This window comes from Rhinichthys klamathensis, unplaced genomic scaffold, assembly GCF_029890125.1.
Source record: "Rhinichthys klamathensis goyatoka isolate OS25496 unplaced genomic scaffold, OSU_Roscu_1.1 h1tg000004l_1, whole genome shotgun sequence".
NCBI classification, from domain to species: Eukaryota; Metazoa; Chordata; class Actinopteri; order Cypriniformes; family Leuciscidae; genus Rhinichthys; species Rhinichthys klamathensis.
In genome coordinates, this window is record NW_026606557.1 from 3,033,093 (window position 1) to 3,050,258 (window position 17,166).

Consider the following 17,166-nt stretch of genomic DNA (forward strand, 5'->3'; position numbering starts at 1 on the left):
TACCCTACATTTGAGTCCAGATCAGTAAGCTATTTTAAGAAAAAATGTATATTAAGATATAAATGAGATCATTAGATCATCTCATTTATAAGAAACAACTCAAACCAGAATCTACATTCAAACCATATGGGGAAAGTTTTTAATGTGTTTTAACGTATTTGAGTGAGTGTGCAGTTTAACTCTTTACTTAGAGAGAGAGAGAGAGATTTACATACCTATTATAAATGTGTCTTTTGTGTGTTCACACCATAGACTGTAATTTTTTTTAACATATTTCCATTATCTACTGTAATATTGCTCTATAAACCATGTGGAGTATGTTTTAATGCAAGGAGTAAACAGAGTCTTACCAGAAGAGGCCAAGCTAAAGACAGGCAACAAAAGAAAATTAAAATTTTAATTTTAAATTGAGTAGAGAAGATAGGGGAAGCTAAACCTACACGTGGTTAGCTAAGTTTAAGCCAAATAGAACAGAAACATGTCAAAATACATTATAGACCCATCCATTGATATATAAATGAATTGATATCTACCTACCCTAGCTCTATCGAGCTAATCGTTTATAAATAATAAATGTTGCATCATTGCTAAAAAACAATAACTTTAGCAGATTATTTAACATACAAATGACAGAATCTATTTTTGTCAGATTTTAATTCTAACGATGTTAAACTTGCTTATACGGTATTATTACTTTGTCTTCTGGGCAAGTTTCATCTTCATAAAGACAGAACCATTCAAAGTAATCCTGATTCTAGAATATTCTCCTCTGATATAAAGGTCATTTTTTTCTTCCTTTAAGAAAATGTCAGAACCTTTAAACTCAAAGGTTTATAAAACAAATAATATCATTGAGTCTGTTGTAAAGAACCTTACATGTTTTTATATTGACGAAATGTAATATTGCATTGATTTGTGTAACCTAATTCAATCTCTTTTGATGTCCGTTTACCCCCCTTGTTTTTTTGTTAAACAGATAATTTAATCCGTGCAGATCTACACTATAACGTTTATATTTAAATTAACAAAAAACACAAAATTGTCAAGTCTATGGACGGGTTATTAAGCGTCGATTTAATGATGTTATTTCGCAGTATATCCCTCTACTGGACGCATCAGAAACAACAGGGTCCTAAAACTGCCGGGGCTTAAAACTGTCAGGGGCGTATATCTCATAGGTATATCTGCCGGCTCCAGGTCTGCAGCCTCCCCCTACTCACTGAATCACACAACAGGACCGCAGCGGCCTCTAGTGCTCAGATATCTGCAATGCAACCACAGCTTCACTGCTTAAAGAGGTTTTGGTAACACTTTAGTTCAGCCTCCAGTTCTCACTATTAACAAGCTGCTTATTTTTTAGGTTAATATATTGTAAAATGTATTTCATTCCCGTGATCAAAGCTGAAATATCATCATTTCTCCAGTCTTCAGTGTCACATGATCCTTCAGAAATCATTCCAATATGATGATTTGATGCTCAAGAAACATTTCTGATTATTATCAGTGTTAAAAACAGTTGTGTTGGTTCTTATTTCCGTGGAAACCGTAATTTTTGTCAGGATTCTTTCACGAGAAAGTAAAAAAAAACAGCATTTATTGGAAATAGAAATCTTCTGTAACATTATAATTGTCGCTTTTTATTAAATTAACGTGTCCTCGCTGAATAAAAGTATTAATTTCTTTCCAAAAAGACTCTTGATTGGTAGTGTATATATAGTTATCTACGCTATATTCTGTGCAGTCGACAACATTGCACATAACTTGTGTTAAACCAGGCCTATTCCTTTGCACAAACCTTCCCTTGTTGGGACACGGCCCACAGGTGAATGTGCTTCTCAGGGCCGTCGCTCATGTCCCAGCCTCCACAGCTGAGGTCGACGAAGGGCTCGGGCGGAGACCTGCCCCGGTCCAAAGGCACCTGCGCCAAAAACACACTTTCTCAATGCGACATGCGTGTTTAACATTGAAAGAACTACACTTTTGAGCTTTTTACTGGTGATTCCACCTTGGCCCATGATCCCAGTGCTTTATATCTCCTGTAGCGAAGCCATCGCCTGCGACGGACACATGAATTCCACTTCTTGTCTTTGCTGAAGGCTGCAGGGAAGTCCACCGCGTACTCCCAGCCCTGACGGCACAGGAGAGGGTCAGCGCTGCTGGGTTTAGAGGTTAAGTGTCGAGTAAGTTAGGTTTGGGATGGGGGGAGTTTATGAGATTGTGTCCCTCACCCCAGTCTCAGTGGATTCCCTCCCACAGCTTTCATCATCCACGTACCAGTCGCCCTCCCACTCCCAGTTAGCAGACGGCAGCTCAAAGCTGTGAAGGGGCTGTGGGATGGAGCCGGACTCATCCGTCCACTGCCAGCGGTCTGTCGGGAGGAGTGTGTCTGTGAAACCCTCAACTGGGTTCCACCTCTGGAAAACACACAGAGAGTCTTAGCAGGTCAGAGGAGATTTGTGGCAAACCAATACAGAAACCTACATATTCTAATATAAAAAATTTGAATTATTAGAACATATTTCAGTAATTCAAATTCAAAGATGAATCTAATATATTTAGTATAACTACATATGCATGATTATACTTTTCAGAGGGCCGACATTTCTGTATTTAAAATCCTTTTTTTTTATTGATTTCATGGAATATTCTAATTTTCTGAGATTTTGAATTTGGGGTTTTCATAAGCTGTAAGCCATAATCATCAAAATTATAACTGTTGCACGACATGCAAATGTTATATATACTTCTAAAGCATTTATTAGTTTCTGTCAATATTAATTGTTTACTAATACATTATTAAATTCAAAAGTTGTATCTGTTAAAATAATTTGAAGAGGACCTATAATGCAAATTCACTGTTACATGGTGTTTGAACATAAATGTTTAGTTTGCAGTGTGCACAACCACCCTATAATGGTAAAAGTCCACACACTCCTCTTTTTTTAATCCCCATAAATCATAAGCAGTGTCTCAGAACAAGCCGTTTGCAGATTAGCTTAATGATTAGGCCCCGCCCATGACTGTCCTATTAGCATATAGACCCCGCCCCCAGTGAGCTGTACATCGTCCACCGTCTTTATCTCCACGCCAGTTCAAGTAAGAAATGCTTTCTTAATAAAGATGCTAAATAGGGCCCTGCAATGAAATCTGTTTTATTTTTTATTTTTTATTTTCTGTTGTAATTTTTCTGGATCCCTTTTTTTTTTGGGACTCCATTTTAATGGTTTAATTACATTTTAGTCATCAAAAAGCATGTGTAATTAATTGAAAGCATTTATTAAAAGTTTTTTTTCTTTCTCGAACTCAGTTTTATTTATTTTTTTGACCAAATTCTGTTTTCTGGAATCCTTTTTAATGGTTTAATTACATTTTAATAATCAAAAAAAGGATGTCTAATTAATTTACTTCATAAAAACAACCATTTATTATTATATATATATTTTTTTAAATCATTTCTATGAAATATTTGTTTTTGTGAAATTCTCTGTTGTTTATTTACATTTTTCTTGCAATCAAATGCAGGCATACAACATTAATTTAATTTATCTTTTAATCATGACCTTGTCAAACAAAGTGCTGCACAACAGAGCTTTACTATTCAAATTAAAACATTGAATAATTAAAATATAAAAAAATATGAATATTCCTTAAAATAGCCTATCAAGTTTAAAAAAATAATTTGTTCTTATTATTATTTTTCATTATTATTAGTGTTAGTGTTATTATTACATTGAGACGTAGCAAAATTCTACTGTACAACTTTCTGTCACAATTTCTCAAGTTAAATCGAACTTTTATTTTGACGGATCGCCGTGAGTTTCTGTGTGTGTATGATATGACAGTAGTTTAAATGCTGGTGAGGTGTCTCAGAGTGAGTGATTTTAGGTTTTCTTTTATGGTTTGATTCATATTAACACTATAGCAGTAGGTACTGTATATTAAGCTTCTTTCACTTTAATACACAGATCTAATATACACAGGGGATTTCCTTACTTGCTGTTTACATTCACAGACATAACTGACCGGGTTTATGTGAACTTTGTGTGTTTTTGACATAACCACATGTGTATTTGACAGTTTAAGCGCAATAAGACGTGAAAGAGAACTTAGTATAATACCGTTAGGCTCCGCCCTCTTCTGGAAATGGGGGCGGGAGCAGCAGCTCATTTGCATTTAAAGATACATACACGAAAATAAAATTTCCTTCCACTCAAAAATGGTATAATAAATGATCTGTGGGGTATTTTATTTATTTACTTATATTACATCTTGTAAAAAAGGGGCATAATAGGTCTTTAATGGAGCTGAGCTAACATGAACTAACAATAACCTGTTGTATTTTCTTACTTCATTTAGAAAAGTTAGTTGACGCATTAACTAATGTTTAAGACACCGTGAAATCAAAATGGACAATTCTTGCTTTTAATGGATTATTGCAGTATAATATTGCAGTATTTATAAATGTTGGTAACACTTGATTTTACAGTGTCCTTGTTACACGTTACATGTACTTTACTATAGTGATAACTATAAATTATACATCATACCAACTAACCCTAAACCAAACCCTATTCCTAACTCTGTAGTAAGTACAGGCGAAACTCGAAAAATTAGAATATCGTGCAAAAGTTCATTTATTTCAGTAATTCAACTTAAAGGTGAAACTAATATATTATATAGACTCATTACATGCAAAGTGAGATATTTCAAGCCTTTATTTGTTATAATTTTGATGATTATGGATTACAGCTTATGAAAACCCCAAATTCAAAATTAGAATATTGTGAAAAGTTTTTCATAAGCTGTAAGCCATAATCATCAAAATTATAACAAATAAAGGCTTGAAATATCTCACTTTGCATGTAATGAGTCTATATAATATATTAGTTTCACCTTTAAGTTGAATTACTGAAATAAATGAACTTTTGCACGATATTCTAATTTTTCGAGTTTCACCAGTACATGTAGTTAATTAATATTACTCGTGACTTAAATCTATAATTACACAGTAACACCTTACAATAAAGTGAAACCTAAATGATTTATCTGTGCACATAATTTTTTTTAATTCTTGTGCTTTGTAATCTTGAATCCGAATAACTTCCCCTCCTCTTGCAGCTCATCTCTGATGATGTGTTTACTGGCGAGAGGGCGGGGCAACCTGTCACTCACATGAGATCAGCCAATAGCAAACCACAACCATCCAATCAAATCCACATGGACAAAATCAAGCCCCGCCCTACATTTGTTCTTGTTCCAGAAGCAGTGAGTTTCACTCCTACGTCACAGTAGGGAAATAAAGAATATCGCAACTTCCATTTCATGCCGACTTTAACAAATGGGACCTTATTATGTTTACAGTATTTACGCAATTGAATTGAAAATCCGAGTAAGAATATGAAAGTGAACACACCTGGTTTTCGTAGGTCTCTTCCTGGTGGCGTATAGGCACTTGACTGGGATACACATGGAGATAGACGTGATGGTCGCAGCCGATGCCCCAGCAGCACTGATGAGAGCCCGTCACACGCTTCAGCTCCAGCACTATATCAGCAGCGCGGCTCCAGCGCCCTCTAGCGGCCGGAAGACTGAACACCCGCCCGTACACATCCACCGCCCACAGCAGCGACCCGGACATGGTCACACCACTGACCCTGCTGTACCACATGTAGAGAACACAGCTTATATTCAGTATACTGTGAACAAGTATTAGGCATGACAGTATTTTGACCAAAAAACTAAATGCTTTTAAACCAGTTATTTATATATTTTGCAGTAGTGTGTCAGTAGAAATATCAGTTTACATACATTAATTTTGCCATCAATTTTGCAACAGCCTAAAAACTTTCTCACAGTGCTGTAGCTTTGCAGGAAGGTTTCTTCAAGCGTCTTGGAGAGTGTTGTTTTGGGTTCGGTCTGTCTCAGTTTTTTCTTGTTTCTTCATGTAGTCACAGACAGACTCGATGACGGTGAGATCGGATCATACCGGCTGTTGTCAAAAATGACAAAAAAAAAAATGTGCTTACAAAAATATCACTGGATTATTACAATTAATGGCAAAATGGAAATGTAAACTGATATTTCCCACTGACACACTACAGCAAAATATATAAATAAAACCATTTTTTTGTTCAAAATACTTAAGTACGTAAGACTCTTGCACAGTACTATATATATATATATATAAATACACACGCTGCCGATATACTACCATTCAAAAGTTTATGGTCAATAAGAATTTGTTTATCTTTTTGAAAGAAGTCTATTCTGCCCACCAAGACTGCATATTTGAACAAAAATACACTATATTATTGTGAAACAAAAATTCAATTATCTGTTTTCTAATTTAATATATTTTAAAATGCAATTTATTATCAAAGCTGTATTTTCAGCATCATTACTCTGGTCTTCAGTGTCACATGATCCTTCAGAAATCATTCAGAAATGATGATTTGATGCTCAAGAAACGTTTCTGATTATCAATGTTGAAAACAGTTGTGCTGCGCAATATTTATGTGGAAAAACCGTGATACATTTTTTCTTTCAGGATTCTTTGATGAATAGAAAGTTCAAAACAGAACAGCATTTATTTGAGATAGAAATCTTTTGTATTATTATAAATACTTCAATGTCACTTTTTATCAATTTATAGTGTCTTTGCTGAATAAGTCTTAATTTCTTTAAAAAAAACCTTAATGACTCCAAACTTTTGAAAAATAGTATATATTATATATACTTTATTTCATATAAAATTAAAGTTATAAATAATATTTAATATATATATGAACAGCTCTCAGTTGTTTAGTTATTAAACCACAGACAGTCAAAAAGTTCACAATTAAAATTACACAAATGGCATTTTAAAGTTTGCTTATTTAATTTGAATCATAGATCAAGCAATTATCCATTTATATACTAACTAAATACTCAAACAAAGTAAGAGATACAGGCAACTGTTACTGGACACCAGTGGTCAACTCGCACCTGTCTCTCTGGATTTCATATTACAGTCGTATTATTCTCTGCTTAATTTAATTTAATGTAAAACATTAATGCACTTGCTATTGCCTTATGATTTATGACGTTTAATGATAGCCTAATCAATACGACGAATATAAATTCCAACACACACACAACGAATTCCCATTCCGCTCAGATGTGCTCCTAAACTCACCCTCTGTGTAGTCTAATGATTGTGCAGCGAGTCTTCATCTATTCCGAGCATTACAAACACCAGCAACCCGTTTATTATTATTCCCAGCATTATTCTAAGGGCTCAGAGAGCCAAAGCAGGAAGTCAGGGGTATTTTCGCTCTGATTGGTCAGCGCTGACGGAAATGTCGAAATCCAGGCTTCTGATTGGACAGCCTGTGCGCGCACGTATGTTTTTCCGTCGCGCAGAGCTCTCATATATGCGCAGGTTTACTCGATCAATTATTTACTCTTTACTCTCTCAATAATTAAAAACTCAAGGGTGATACACGAGTACTAACTCTTATACTTCAGCTGTTACTTCAGACTGATCTAATGCATAGATAGGCGATGCATTAGATGAATTTGCAAACGAAAAGGCTATAACTGAACATGTTTGAAATACTGTTGTTTTTCCTTCTTTTCGACCTTGTGTGTTTTGAAGTGTATTCATTATTTGTGGTGTGGATAAATACAAGCACATTTGGGAAAAACGTGTGCTGTGAACATTATTTTCTTTATTAACATGAAGTAACTGAGACTGACTGATGTACAGTATGTCAGAGACTCTTTCGTCATCAAAATCACATCACAGATGATATTAGCAGTTAAATTCTGTATGCTATATTGCATAAAAGTTCGTTGGATAAAAAAAGCAACAGCTGTGAAGTTTAATGTAAAAGCATTGCATGCAGTAACACTTGCTATACAGTTTGACAGCTGTATTTCTGTATTGTAGTGTCTGTCATTAGACACAGATGCATTAATTTAATTTGATCAATTTCACATAGCCTATTAGGGTGGGTTTGGCCCTTTAAACACGACTTGCGAAGACGTTCTTGTGATTTCAACTAGGAAACTCGTATTATATTCGTATTGTATGTTATAGGAAAAACTGGTTATATTCACTCACAGTCACACCGGGTTTTTGGAAACCAGATAAAATAATTTATTGAAAAGATATGGGTTGAACATTTGTTCACAACACTCATTAGCGTGATTTTTGATCTGTTTCATAATCATAGGTGTGTTTATTACCGAGATTCCAACAGCTCAGGTCACGGTTTGTCATCTCATAATAATTAAGGTAATAACGACATGACGTGAACACAGCGTGACCCACATGTTCAATATAACACAGTGTTTATCAGGTTACTAATAAGACTAGAGCCTTCATCTCATGATTGTAAACAGAAATAAAAGCACTGTAACCTTTCTGTTTAATCTGATACACTTTTTAGTGAGCACTTTTATTATTAATCAGTCAACAATTACAAATAAAATATAACAAAGTATCAAACATTAGTAGATACAACATAGAACAGCAGGGGAAAGGAAAATCAAATAACAAAAATAGAAATGAAACTTTTTAGTGCGTAAAAAGTGAGCGTGTGTATAACTTTAAGGCGCGCCCCCTCCCCCGCCGCCGCGCATGCGCGTTCCACTTCATCACGTGACAGCGAGTCTTGTGACAGTGCAGCAGGAAAAACGTCGTTTTTGAGTTTGATAACGAGTTTCAGTCGTTACCAAACCTAGATTTCTCTCATAAACGAGAGAAATCAAGAACAGGTCGCTATGGCGCATCTTTAGGACATTTACACGTCTTCAAACCATTCCTGTCCCGAAGCTGTAAGAGCGCGTTAAAGTCGCATGGGGAAGAGTGGAGGAACTTTCATCCAATCTTTGTTTTGGTTTTTGTTTGCGTTAGTCCAAGTGATCGTTCAAGCTCAAGGAGATTTGAAACTAGTTTTCTGAAGTGGACAGGACGCCTCGGACTGGATATGGATACTAAACCTCTTCTCCAGGACAGACCTCCGGCGTACAACACGGTCCCGGCGGCGTACGACTACGGCTCGTTCCCCGCGGCCGCTGCTCCTGCGACGGGCTTCCAGCCTCAGGCTCCGCCGCCCTACCAAGGCAAGAGAACCGCGAACACACACACACACACACACTGCGTTTAAACTGCTCATAATCCTGCAACAATTCACGGACTGCAGGATTTTATAACGCATATATATGATGAAGAATGTGATTTAATATGTTTCAGATTTTTGAAAGAAATCTATTATGCTCATCAAAGCTGGATTTATTTTGATTAGAAATACAGAATAAACAGTAATATTGTGAAATATTATTTCAATTTTAAATAATTGATTTTCTATTTAATCGACTGTAATTTATTCCTGTGATGTAAAGGTGATTTTGTTTTTTTAGCGTCATTACTCCAGTCTTCAGTGTCACATGATCCTTCAGAAATCATTCAGATATGATGATTAGATGCTCAATAATGGAAACAGTTGTGCTGCTTAATATTTTTCTGTGTATATATATAATATATTAATATGTGATCTTTTTTTCAGGATTCTTTGAGGAATAAAAAGTTTATAAAAAAACATCGTTTATTCAAAATATAAATCTTTTGTAACATTATAAATATTTACTATCACTTTTTTTTTTTTTTTTTTTTAGCAATTTAACACATCCTTGCTGAATACAAGTATTAATTTATTTTTTAAAAAAAGAGGGAAAAAAACTGACCCCAAACTTTTGACCGGGAGTGTACATTGTCACAAACGATTTCCATTTTTAAATAAACGCTGTTCTTTTAAAAAAACGTTTTATTCATCAATGAATCCTGAAAAAAGTATCACAGGTCATAAAAAAATTAAGCAGCACACATTTTTTTTTTCAACATTGATAATAAATCATCATATTAAAATGACTTCTGAAGGATCATGTGACACTGAATCACAGGAACACTTTGATCACTGGTATAAATTAGCCTATATACTTAACCCTGCATGGGCCCGCCGGCGGGCCCATTTGCCATTGCATGTTTAAAACAATAATATCTTAGTAAAAACCTAAAGTAATATTGCCAAACTATATATCATTTGAAAGCTTAAAATCTCTAGTTTTCATATTTGGTGGCTGTTATCTAAAATATATTACAGAGGAGCAGAAATTTATCAATTTGCAACAAGAATATTTCATATTCATTACGAGTATTTAGGCCTTTATTTTGAAATAACAATAAACATGAAAAATCATGAAAGATTGGTAGAAACCTCAGTTTGTTTTCATGCCATGAGTTCAAAAGATAACACCAATTCCATTTTATGAGAAAAAAAGGTCTGAAAATGTTTTAAATATAAAGAAAAATGTATGGATTCTCGATTTGTAATGCGGCTGCGAGCTATAACGCTATAACGTAGTCTTTATGCATTTATTAGAGGTTTAATTCAAATCAAATACTGCCAAACCACCCCTACTACTTCTGAATAGGATGTCTACTTCATAAATTGTATGAAAATTATGGAAATACATGATTCAGATCACTCAAAACATATGAAAATGGAGGCGCCCTTATATGGGCAGTAATGGAGTCTGGTGTTCACCTAGTGAAAAAGTTGGGTACTGCGCCCGAATAAAATCTTACTGAAAGCTCATTTTTTGAGATATCAACCTAAAATTTGGAATACAACTTGTTCAGATATTTGACTTTATTTTTCTTGCAGTTTTAGAGTAAAATATATTTTGTAATATATATATTTTATATAAAATATTAATCATTATATTTTTACATCACACAATTTCATAAACTCAAACTTATATAACTTTTTTTCTGTTTCATTTTTTACAATTTCTGGACTTCTACAATAATCTGGAAAATGTCTTCTTTAAAACAAGACCAGCCATAGGTCTATATTCCAAAGCATTCCTGAATTACAACCATTTAAGTTTGGATAGTGATTTTTATGTCTATGCAAAAAAAAGGGGGGTGCCAGTTAACAGGTTAAATTGTAATAACATTTCACAATTTTTTTTCGGTATTTTTGATGAGCAGATGAGACTTACTTAAAAAACATTAAAACTAGTAATGTTTCCAAACGTTTGACCGCACAGCAGTCAGTTGACAATTGATGAAATCATTGATGAGATCATCATTTCGAGTTAAAAAAAAAATTACAAATCAGGAATAAATGTAAAACCATTTCAATGAGTGTGTTTACACAACTTTCTAATGACTTTTCACAGACTGGCAAGCAAATAATTGATAACTATAAACTATTAAAAATAACCGAAATTAAAACAAAATAAAAATATGGTACAACATTTACCGAATGGAACGGCGTTACTTTCTATTAAAATCTACTTATAAAATACTGCACTCACTGTATTAAGTGTCACGAGCCTTAGTACAACAAAACACAGTTCTGGTTTATTTTGAGTCAGAAACAAAACAAAAAAAACCCGTACTGGTTGGGAAAGCGGACTGGACTTTCTAGTCTGACTAATTCAGCCTAATGATAATCACTCCTTTCATTCTTAAATTAGCATTAAATGTATTAGTTATGGCCAGTTCTAAAGAAAAGATGCCTGACTAAGCAGTTTATGCAACAGGCTCCAGGTCACGTTTTATGTTTATTATCATTATTAATGTATTTCGCGACTACATTCTGTGAAAGACTGGTCTCAAGCTAAAACTCATGGTGTGTGAACAAGGAAACCATTCAGCCACAAGTTTCTTATGTAGTTTCAAAAGTTTGAAGTCCATGGACCATTAATACACAGATGCTCAGTTTAGTTAACGGTTTACCTCTCTTTCAATACTTCATAGTGTACCTTCACCCTTGTGGAAAAGTAGTCCATAGCTTTAAAAAGAGCTCTTATTATGGAAATTATATAAAGAATCTGCTTAAGTGTGAAGTGAATGTAATGGTTTTGGACACTTGATTTGCATGTTATTTACATTTATATTAAACGCAGTTAGTTGAACGTAAAAGTGCTTTTTTGACCCACTTACAGTAAGTACTTATGTCATTTCATAAGTACAAAGTCACTGACAAGCATTTATGATCAATTAAATATATTGTCATTTCTACTGAAACTTGTATGTTGTTTTTTAAATACATTTGTAATAATGAAGTTCCAGTTCAGTACATTTATAATATAGCCTATTAACTTTAAATCTAATATTGAATAACACACTAGTTAAAATCATAATCAAGCACTTTACATGAACAGTATGTCAAAATAAGAGCACTTCTTCAAAGCATGACAAAAGATTATTAAAACGTAATGATTTAAAAATGTTCTTTAACCCTGTGTTGCTCTTCTGTCGTTTTTTACTGAAAAATTGAAGTTTTTTTTGTGTGTGAATATTTCACTTCATCGGAATGGTCCGAAACTTGGTAAAGGTTTTGGCACTTGCTATGTGGACACAAATAATCATGGACATTATTTGAAAAAATAAAAATAGAAATAGTCACACTTGTGCTCCTCGCGGTCAAAATAACGCATTAGAAATGAATGAGAGCCGAATTTCATACTGCGGCCAAACATATCTGACTGAAAGCTCATTATTTGAGATATCAAGCTTAAATGTGGATTTATGGCTTTGATATCTTGCAGTTTTAGAGTAAAATGTATTTTTGATGAATATATATATTTCATATAAAAATTGAAAATAGTACTTTAGTGCATTTTACATAACAATGGGTCTCATTCATGAAACATTCGTAAATATGCGAGTGATTTGCGCGTAAAGAGACCTTCCCGAAAACTCTTCTCCTGATTCACAAATACTTCGTAAACGTCAGATGTGATAGTGAAATGTGTGTGTGTGTTAATGAATTCCAATCAGTCATAAATGGGATGCGTGTGCACGTTCATTCTCAATTACCATAAATCCCGCCCATTAAATCCGACTGACAACTATATATGGGCATCATATTATGACATGAATGCGAATGAAAAAAAAATTCTCAGATGCAGAAATTGAAGTTTTATTATCAGAAGTTCATTCAAAACGCCACATTTATTTTCAAGCGTACATAGTGGCGTATCGGGTCCTAAAAAAAAGGAAGCTTGGCAGCGTATTACAGATGCAGTTAATGGAGTTTCATCTGTTAATCGAACAGTCCCAGAAGTGAGAAGAAAATGGTTCGACATTAAGCTTGACAGCAAAAAACGAATTAGTTCACTTCGGAAAAATAGTATTCAAACTGGAGAAGGACCACCTTCGCAGATGCTATACTGGCTCTCATAATAAGAAAAAACGTATGTAATTACTATATATAATATTTTTTCAAAATGCTGTGCAAATATGTACCCGATTAAGGTGAATTAAAATGCAGCCTTATTAATGAGCAAAACGTTCGGGTGTTAAGCGCACTATTTACGCGTGGCTGGGAGCAGGTGTAGATTTCTTGTGTACCAACTAACATTTGGAAAATACGAACATTTGAATGAATCCGAAAATTTACGCCAGAACCACTTTACACACGATTTACACACAAATTCGTTCTGCTCGTGTTTCATGAATGAGACCCAATAAGTGTAAAAAATGTATAAAGCTCACTTTTTAAAACTTGTTTTCAATCTGCCAAGTGTCGTCTTTGAAAAGAGATCAAACTCTGTGCTCTAAAGCACTCAAGATTTACCACAGTTTAAGTCGGAATTTAAATTGTCAGAGTACAGCTTAAATATAAAATCCTCTAAAAATATTACATAAAAAACATTAGCGAACTAAAATATAGTACATTCATTTCATTGGAAAACAAAGGAGCACCAGAGGGTTAAAATACAAAGTTGACATTAAATCCACTTTTTGTAAATGTAATCTTTTTACCTGCAAGTACATAAAAAAAAGAAAAAAACCCGTAATGTTTGAAGGACACCACAAGTGCACATTCACTACAATCACATGACTTCTTTTCTCAAGGGTGTATCCTCACCTTTATCTTCCTGTACAATATTCAGCTCTGCTTGCTCATAAAACATCTCTTCTGTGAGAAACGTGGAGTGTTAATGGATGTGAACTCTGTCCCACAGGTTTCCCAGCCGCCACCTCAGGGTATCCGGCCGCCGCATCAGGGTATCCGGGCGTCCCGGGCCAGCCTGCGGCCGTGGCCACCCAGCCGGCCTACACCAGCACCTACACCATCGTCCAGCCCTCGGTGGTGGTGGTGGGGGGGTGTCCGGCCTGCAGGTGAGGCGTATACACACACACACACACACACACACACATCGCTCTCAATATCAGTCAGCTCTGTTCAGGAGAAGTCATGCTATCGTGTTTGGCAGTTAAGCTTTACGTGATGTCATTGTTCGCTGGAGGAACGGACAGAAATAAACCAGACGGAGTTCATCTGAATTCACAGTGGTTTCTGTATCCGCTCACTCATCTTCCTGTTCGCTTGTGAGCATGTGACAGTGCTGATGTCACTTATGTCATGCCATGACGAAAAAAAGAAAGAAAAAAAAATCAGATTTTTTGACACTTTACAATGAGGTTCATTAGTTAACTACATTAGTGAGCATGAACTAATAAGGAACTGCACTTATACAGCATTCATTAATCTTTGTTAATGTTAATTTCAACATTTACTAATACTGTAACACATGTATTGCTCATGCTTAGGTCATGTTAGTTAATACATTAACTAATGAACCTTATAGTAAAGCGGTACCGATTTTTTTTTTTTTTTTTCATGCTGGATGTTCTTTTCAACTCATAATCCTGGCCTTAAATTGGCCTCTTTGAGGTTGTTTTAAATCCAGAAGCACTTCATGCTTGCTCATCTGACTCTGAGAGAGAGTCATGTGACCTCATGACAGCGCTGATTTCACACTGAACTTTGGTTCATGCACCAGATCAGTCCAGTTCAGTGAGCGTGACCACAAAACAAACAATGTCCCTTCCTCCTTTTAAATCATACTGTACTATATCATACAGGACATATATATATATATATATAGAAATAATATAGAAATCTGTCTATGATTAAGAATTAAAGATGTTTGATGCTTTTGTTTCTTAAAAATGCATTTTTAAATTTCTAAATAACAGAGGCATGGCGACTGAAATTGAAGCTTCTTCTCTCATATCATAATACATGTTTTAATATTCAGGTTGGTTAGAGGGATAGTTTCCCCCCTAAAAGGAAAATTGTCATCATTTTCTCCCTCCTGTTGTTCCAAAGCCATAAAGGACGATAACTATGATGGTAACTATAAAGATATAGTTCTAAATATAAAAGAATAGCAGAGTCCACACCACATCTATAACAGCACAACGATCTCGTTGGAATCACTTTCAGAACGATAAAAGCATTGACAGCCAATCAGAATCCATCCTGCTTTAACGAGCAGCGCGAACGTTTAAAGCGGCGGGCGACGAACCTGACCTTTAGACTTGTATCCTTTCTGTCCATCCATATTAAGTCCACTCTGCCTAAAATTTTAAGGTTCAAAATATGTTCATAAAGAAATCAGAAAAATAATTTGATTGTGCTTGGAATTTCTTCGGATCTGCGTGATTCACAAAAATGACTTTTTCATTTAAAACGGCACATTTCGCAGAAAAGTTACTAATTTGCAGGTATTGTAAACACACACACATTGAGCACATCAAATATGGTAAACAGAAGCTCAAACGTTTCACAAACTACCTTGTAACCAATCAGATCAATGTGTGATCGCCAACCAGTGGATCTCTGAGCTGGTGTGAGTGAGTGGAGGCGGGGCTCATTTGCATATTCATAGAACCGCATATACTAAATGAGGCAAGGGTGTCGAGTTACATTCAAGCTATTTTAAGGCATTAAACATTTAAATATGTCATTTAGGTGATCAAAGGTGAGTTTTAAGGGATACAATTATTGACCACAGGGGGACTTTAACAATAGCAAGCACATTTGAGCTTTTGTTAAAAAAACAAAAAAAACAAAAAGTGTTATTGTTCGATTGATATGTATTACTTTTATGACGTCTATGAACTTTTTAAAGTTTTGACTTTCAACGTATAAACAAAAATCGAATAAAAGATCTTCATCATTTGTGTTTTGACGATGACCTAAAAAAGAGTTTTGAACGACACGAGGGCGAGTACTTGATGACAAAACTTTAATTTTTGGGGCGAACTAACTAACCCTTCAACAGGCCCCTGTTCACTTGATAACCATACGCAAGAAGAAGAAGAATTACAGCCCAATGCTATTTTCAGATTTGATTACAGCAAAGAATGACAATTACTTTGGTCGTGCGAGAATCGAGACATATTTTTAGCCGTTACTGCTGATGTGGTTTATCAAATGTCAAACTAGATTGGGCCAAATATGCAAAGCGTTTGTAATATGAAGGGCATTCTTCTCAATGGCACTGGCATATTTGAAGATATCTCAGCTGAAACATGCCTTTAGTCTGGTCTGGTAGAGATGTTTGAGTGGTGTGTGTGTGTGTGTGTGCTGACCGTGGGGTTGTGCTGTGTTCAGGGTCGGCGTGCTGGAGGACGACTTCACGTGTCTGGGAATCATGTGTGCCATATTCTTCTTTCCTCTGGGAATTCTCTTCTGCCTGGCCCTGCGTCAGAGGAGATGTCCAAACTGTGGAGCCACTTTCGGCTAGAGGGACCAAACCCCCCCACCCCCCCCGTCGCTGTCTTTTTAATTCAGTTTTAAGCATCAGCATAAGTTTATCTGTAATCATTGCACACGAAAAATGCAAAATGTCGCTTAACGCAAGTATGACAGATCACAATAGTAACCAGCCACAAACTTTTTGATTACTTCGAGATGGTCGTCCATGTTTTTAGTTTATACACGCCTCGCAAGCACTATTGTTTTTTTGTTGTTGTTGTTGTTTATATGAAATCTTAAAGCCAGTCTCCAGTCATCTAATCACTAGTGCCTTTCCGACGGCAGAGAAACCATGAACTGATGGAGCCGGGACTCACTGAGGGAAATTCCCATACGACTCTGGACAAAACGCCGAGTAACTGTGTATAAATTCAATCGATTTGCTTTCCTGATGATTTTTGAGAGAATGTTTAATCTGTTCATTACCATATACTCACTAATCGTGTCAATCACGTCTTAGTCAAGATCAAAAAGCATCGTATTTATCTTCTTCTTCTGTATTAATTGTTTTATGCTCGATTTAAAAAAACTGTTATTTGTATATCTCTGAATC

The 17,166-nt window shown here is 35.2% G+C and overlaps 2 protein-coding genes across 2 annotated transcripts in view; one reads left to right on the forward strand and one right to left on the reverse strand.

The window, feature by feature from the left end:
* The window catches only part of tecpr1b (tectonin beta-propeller repeat containing 1b), a 50,579-nt gene extending 44,941 nt beyond the window's left edge, over positions 1-5,638 (reverse strand). The window contains exons 1-4 of the mRNA XM_056251493.1: positions 5,414-5,638; positions 2,229-2,414; positions 2,006-2,128; positions 1,796-1,918 (exon numbers count right to left, since the gene is read on the reverse strand). Coding sequence (XP_056107468.1) covers positions 1,796-1,918; positions 2,006-2,128; positions 2,229-2,414; positions 5,414-5,638 — 657 coding nt within the window. The remainder of the gene's footprint in view (positions 1-1,795; positions 1,919-2,005; positions 2,129-2,228; positions 2,415-5,413) is intronic.
* A 2,996-nt stretch (positions 5,639-8,634) lies between these two features.
* bri3 (brain protein I3) lies at positions 8,635-16,925 on the forward strand. The gene is made up of 3 exons (XM_056251506.1): positions 8,635-9,108; positions 14,029-14,185; positions 16,470-16,925. Exons 1-3 carry the CDS (start codon positions 8,973-8,975, stop codon positions 16,600-16,602), a joined length of 426 nt encoding a protein of 141 aa, XP_056107481.1. The 5' UTR covers positions 8,635-8,972; the 3' UTR covers positions 16,603-16,925.
* Positions 16,926-17,166: the final 241 nt, after the last annotated feature.

Coding starts and splice junctions, on each gene's coding strand:
- bri3 (XM_056251506.1), top strand. CDS start 8,973: ATGGATACTAAACCTCTTCTCCAGGACAGACCTCCGGCGTACAACACG. Junction 9,109..14,028: donor GGCTCCGCCGCCCTACCAAG/GCAAGAGAACCG, acceptor TCTGTCCCACAG/GTTTCCCAGCCGCCACCTCA. Junction 14,186..16,469: donor GGGGGGTGTCCGGCCTGCAG/GTGAGGCGTATA, acceptor TGCTGTGTTCAG/GGTCGGCGTGCTGGAGGACG.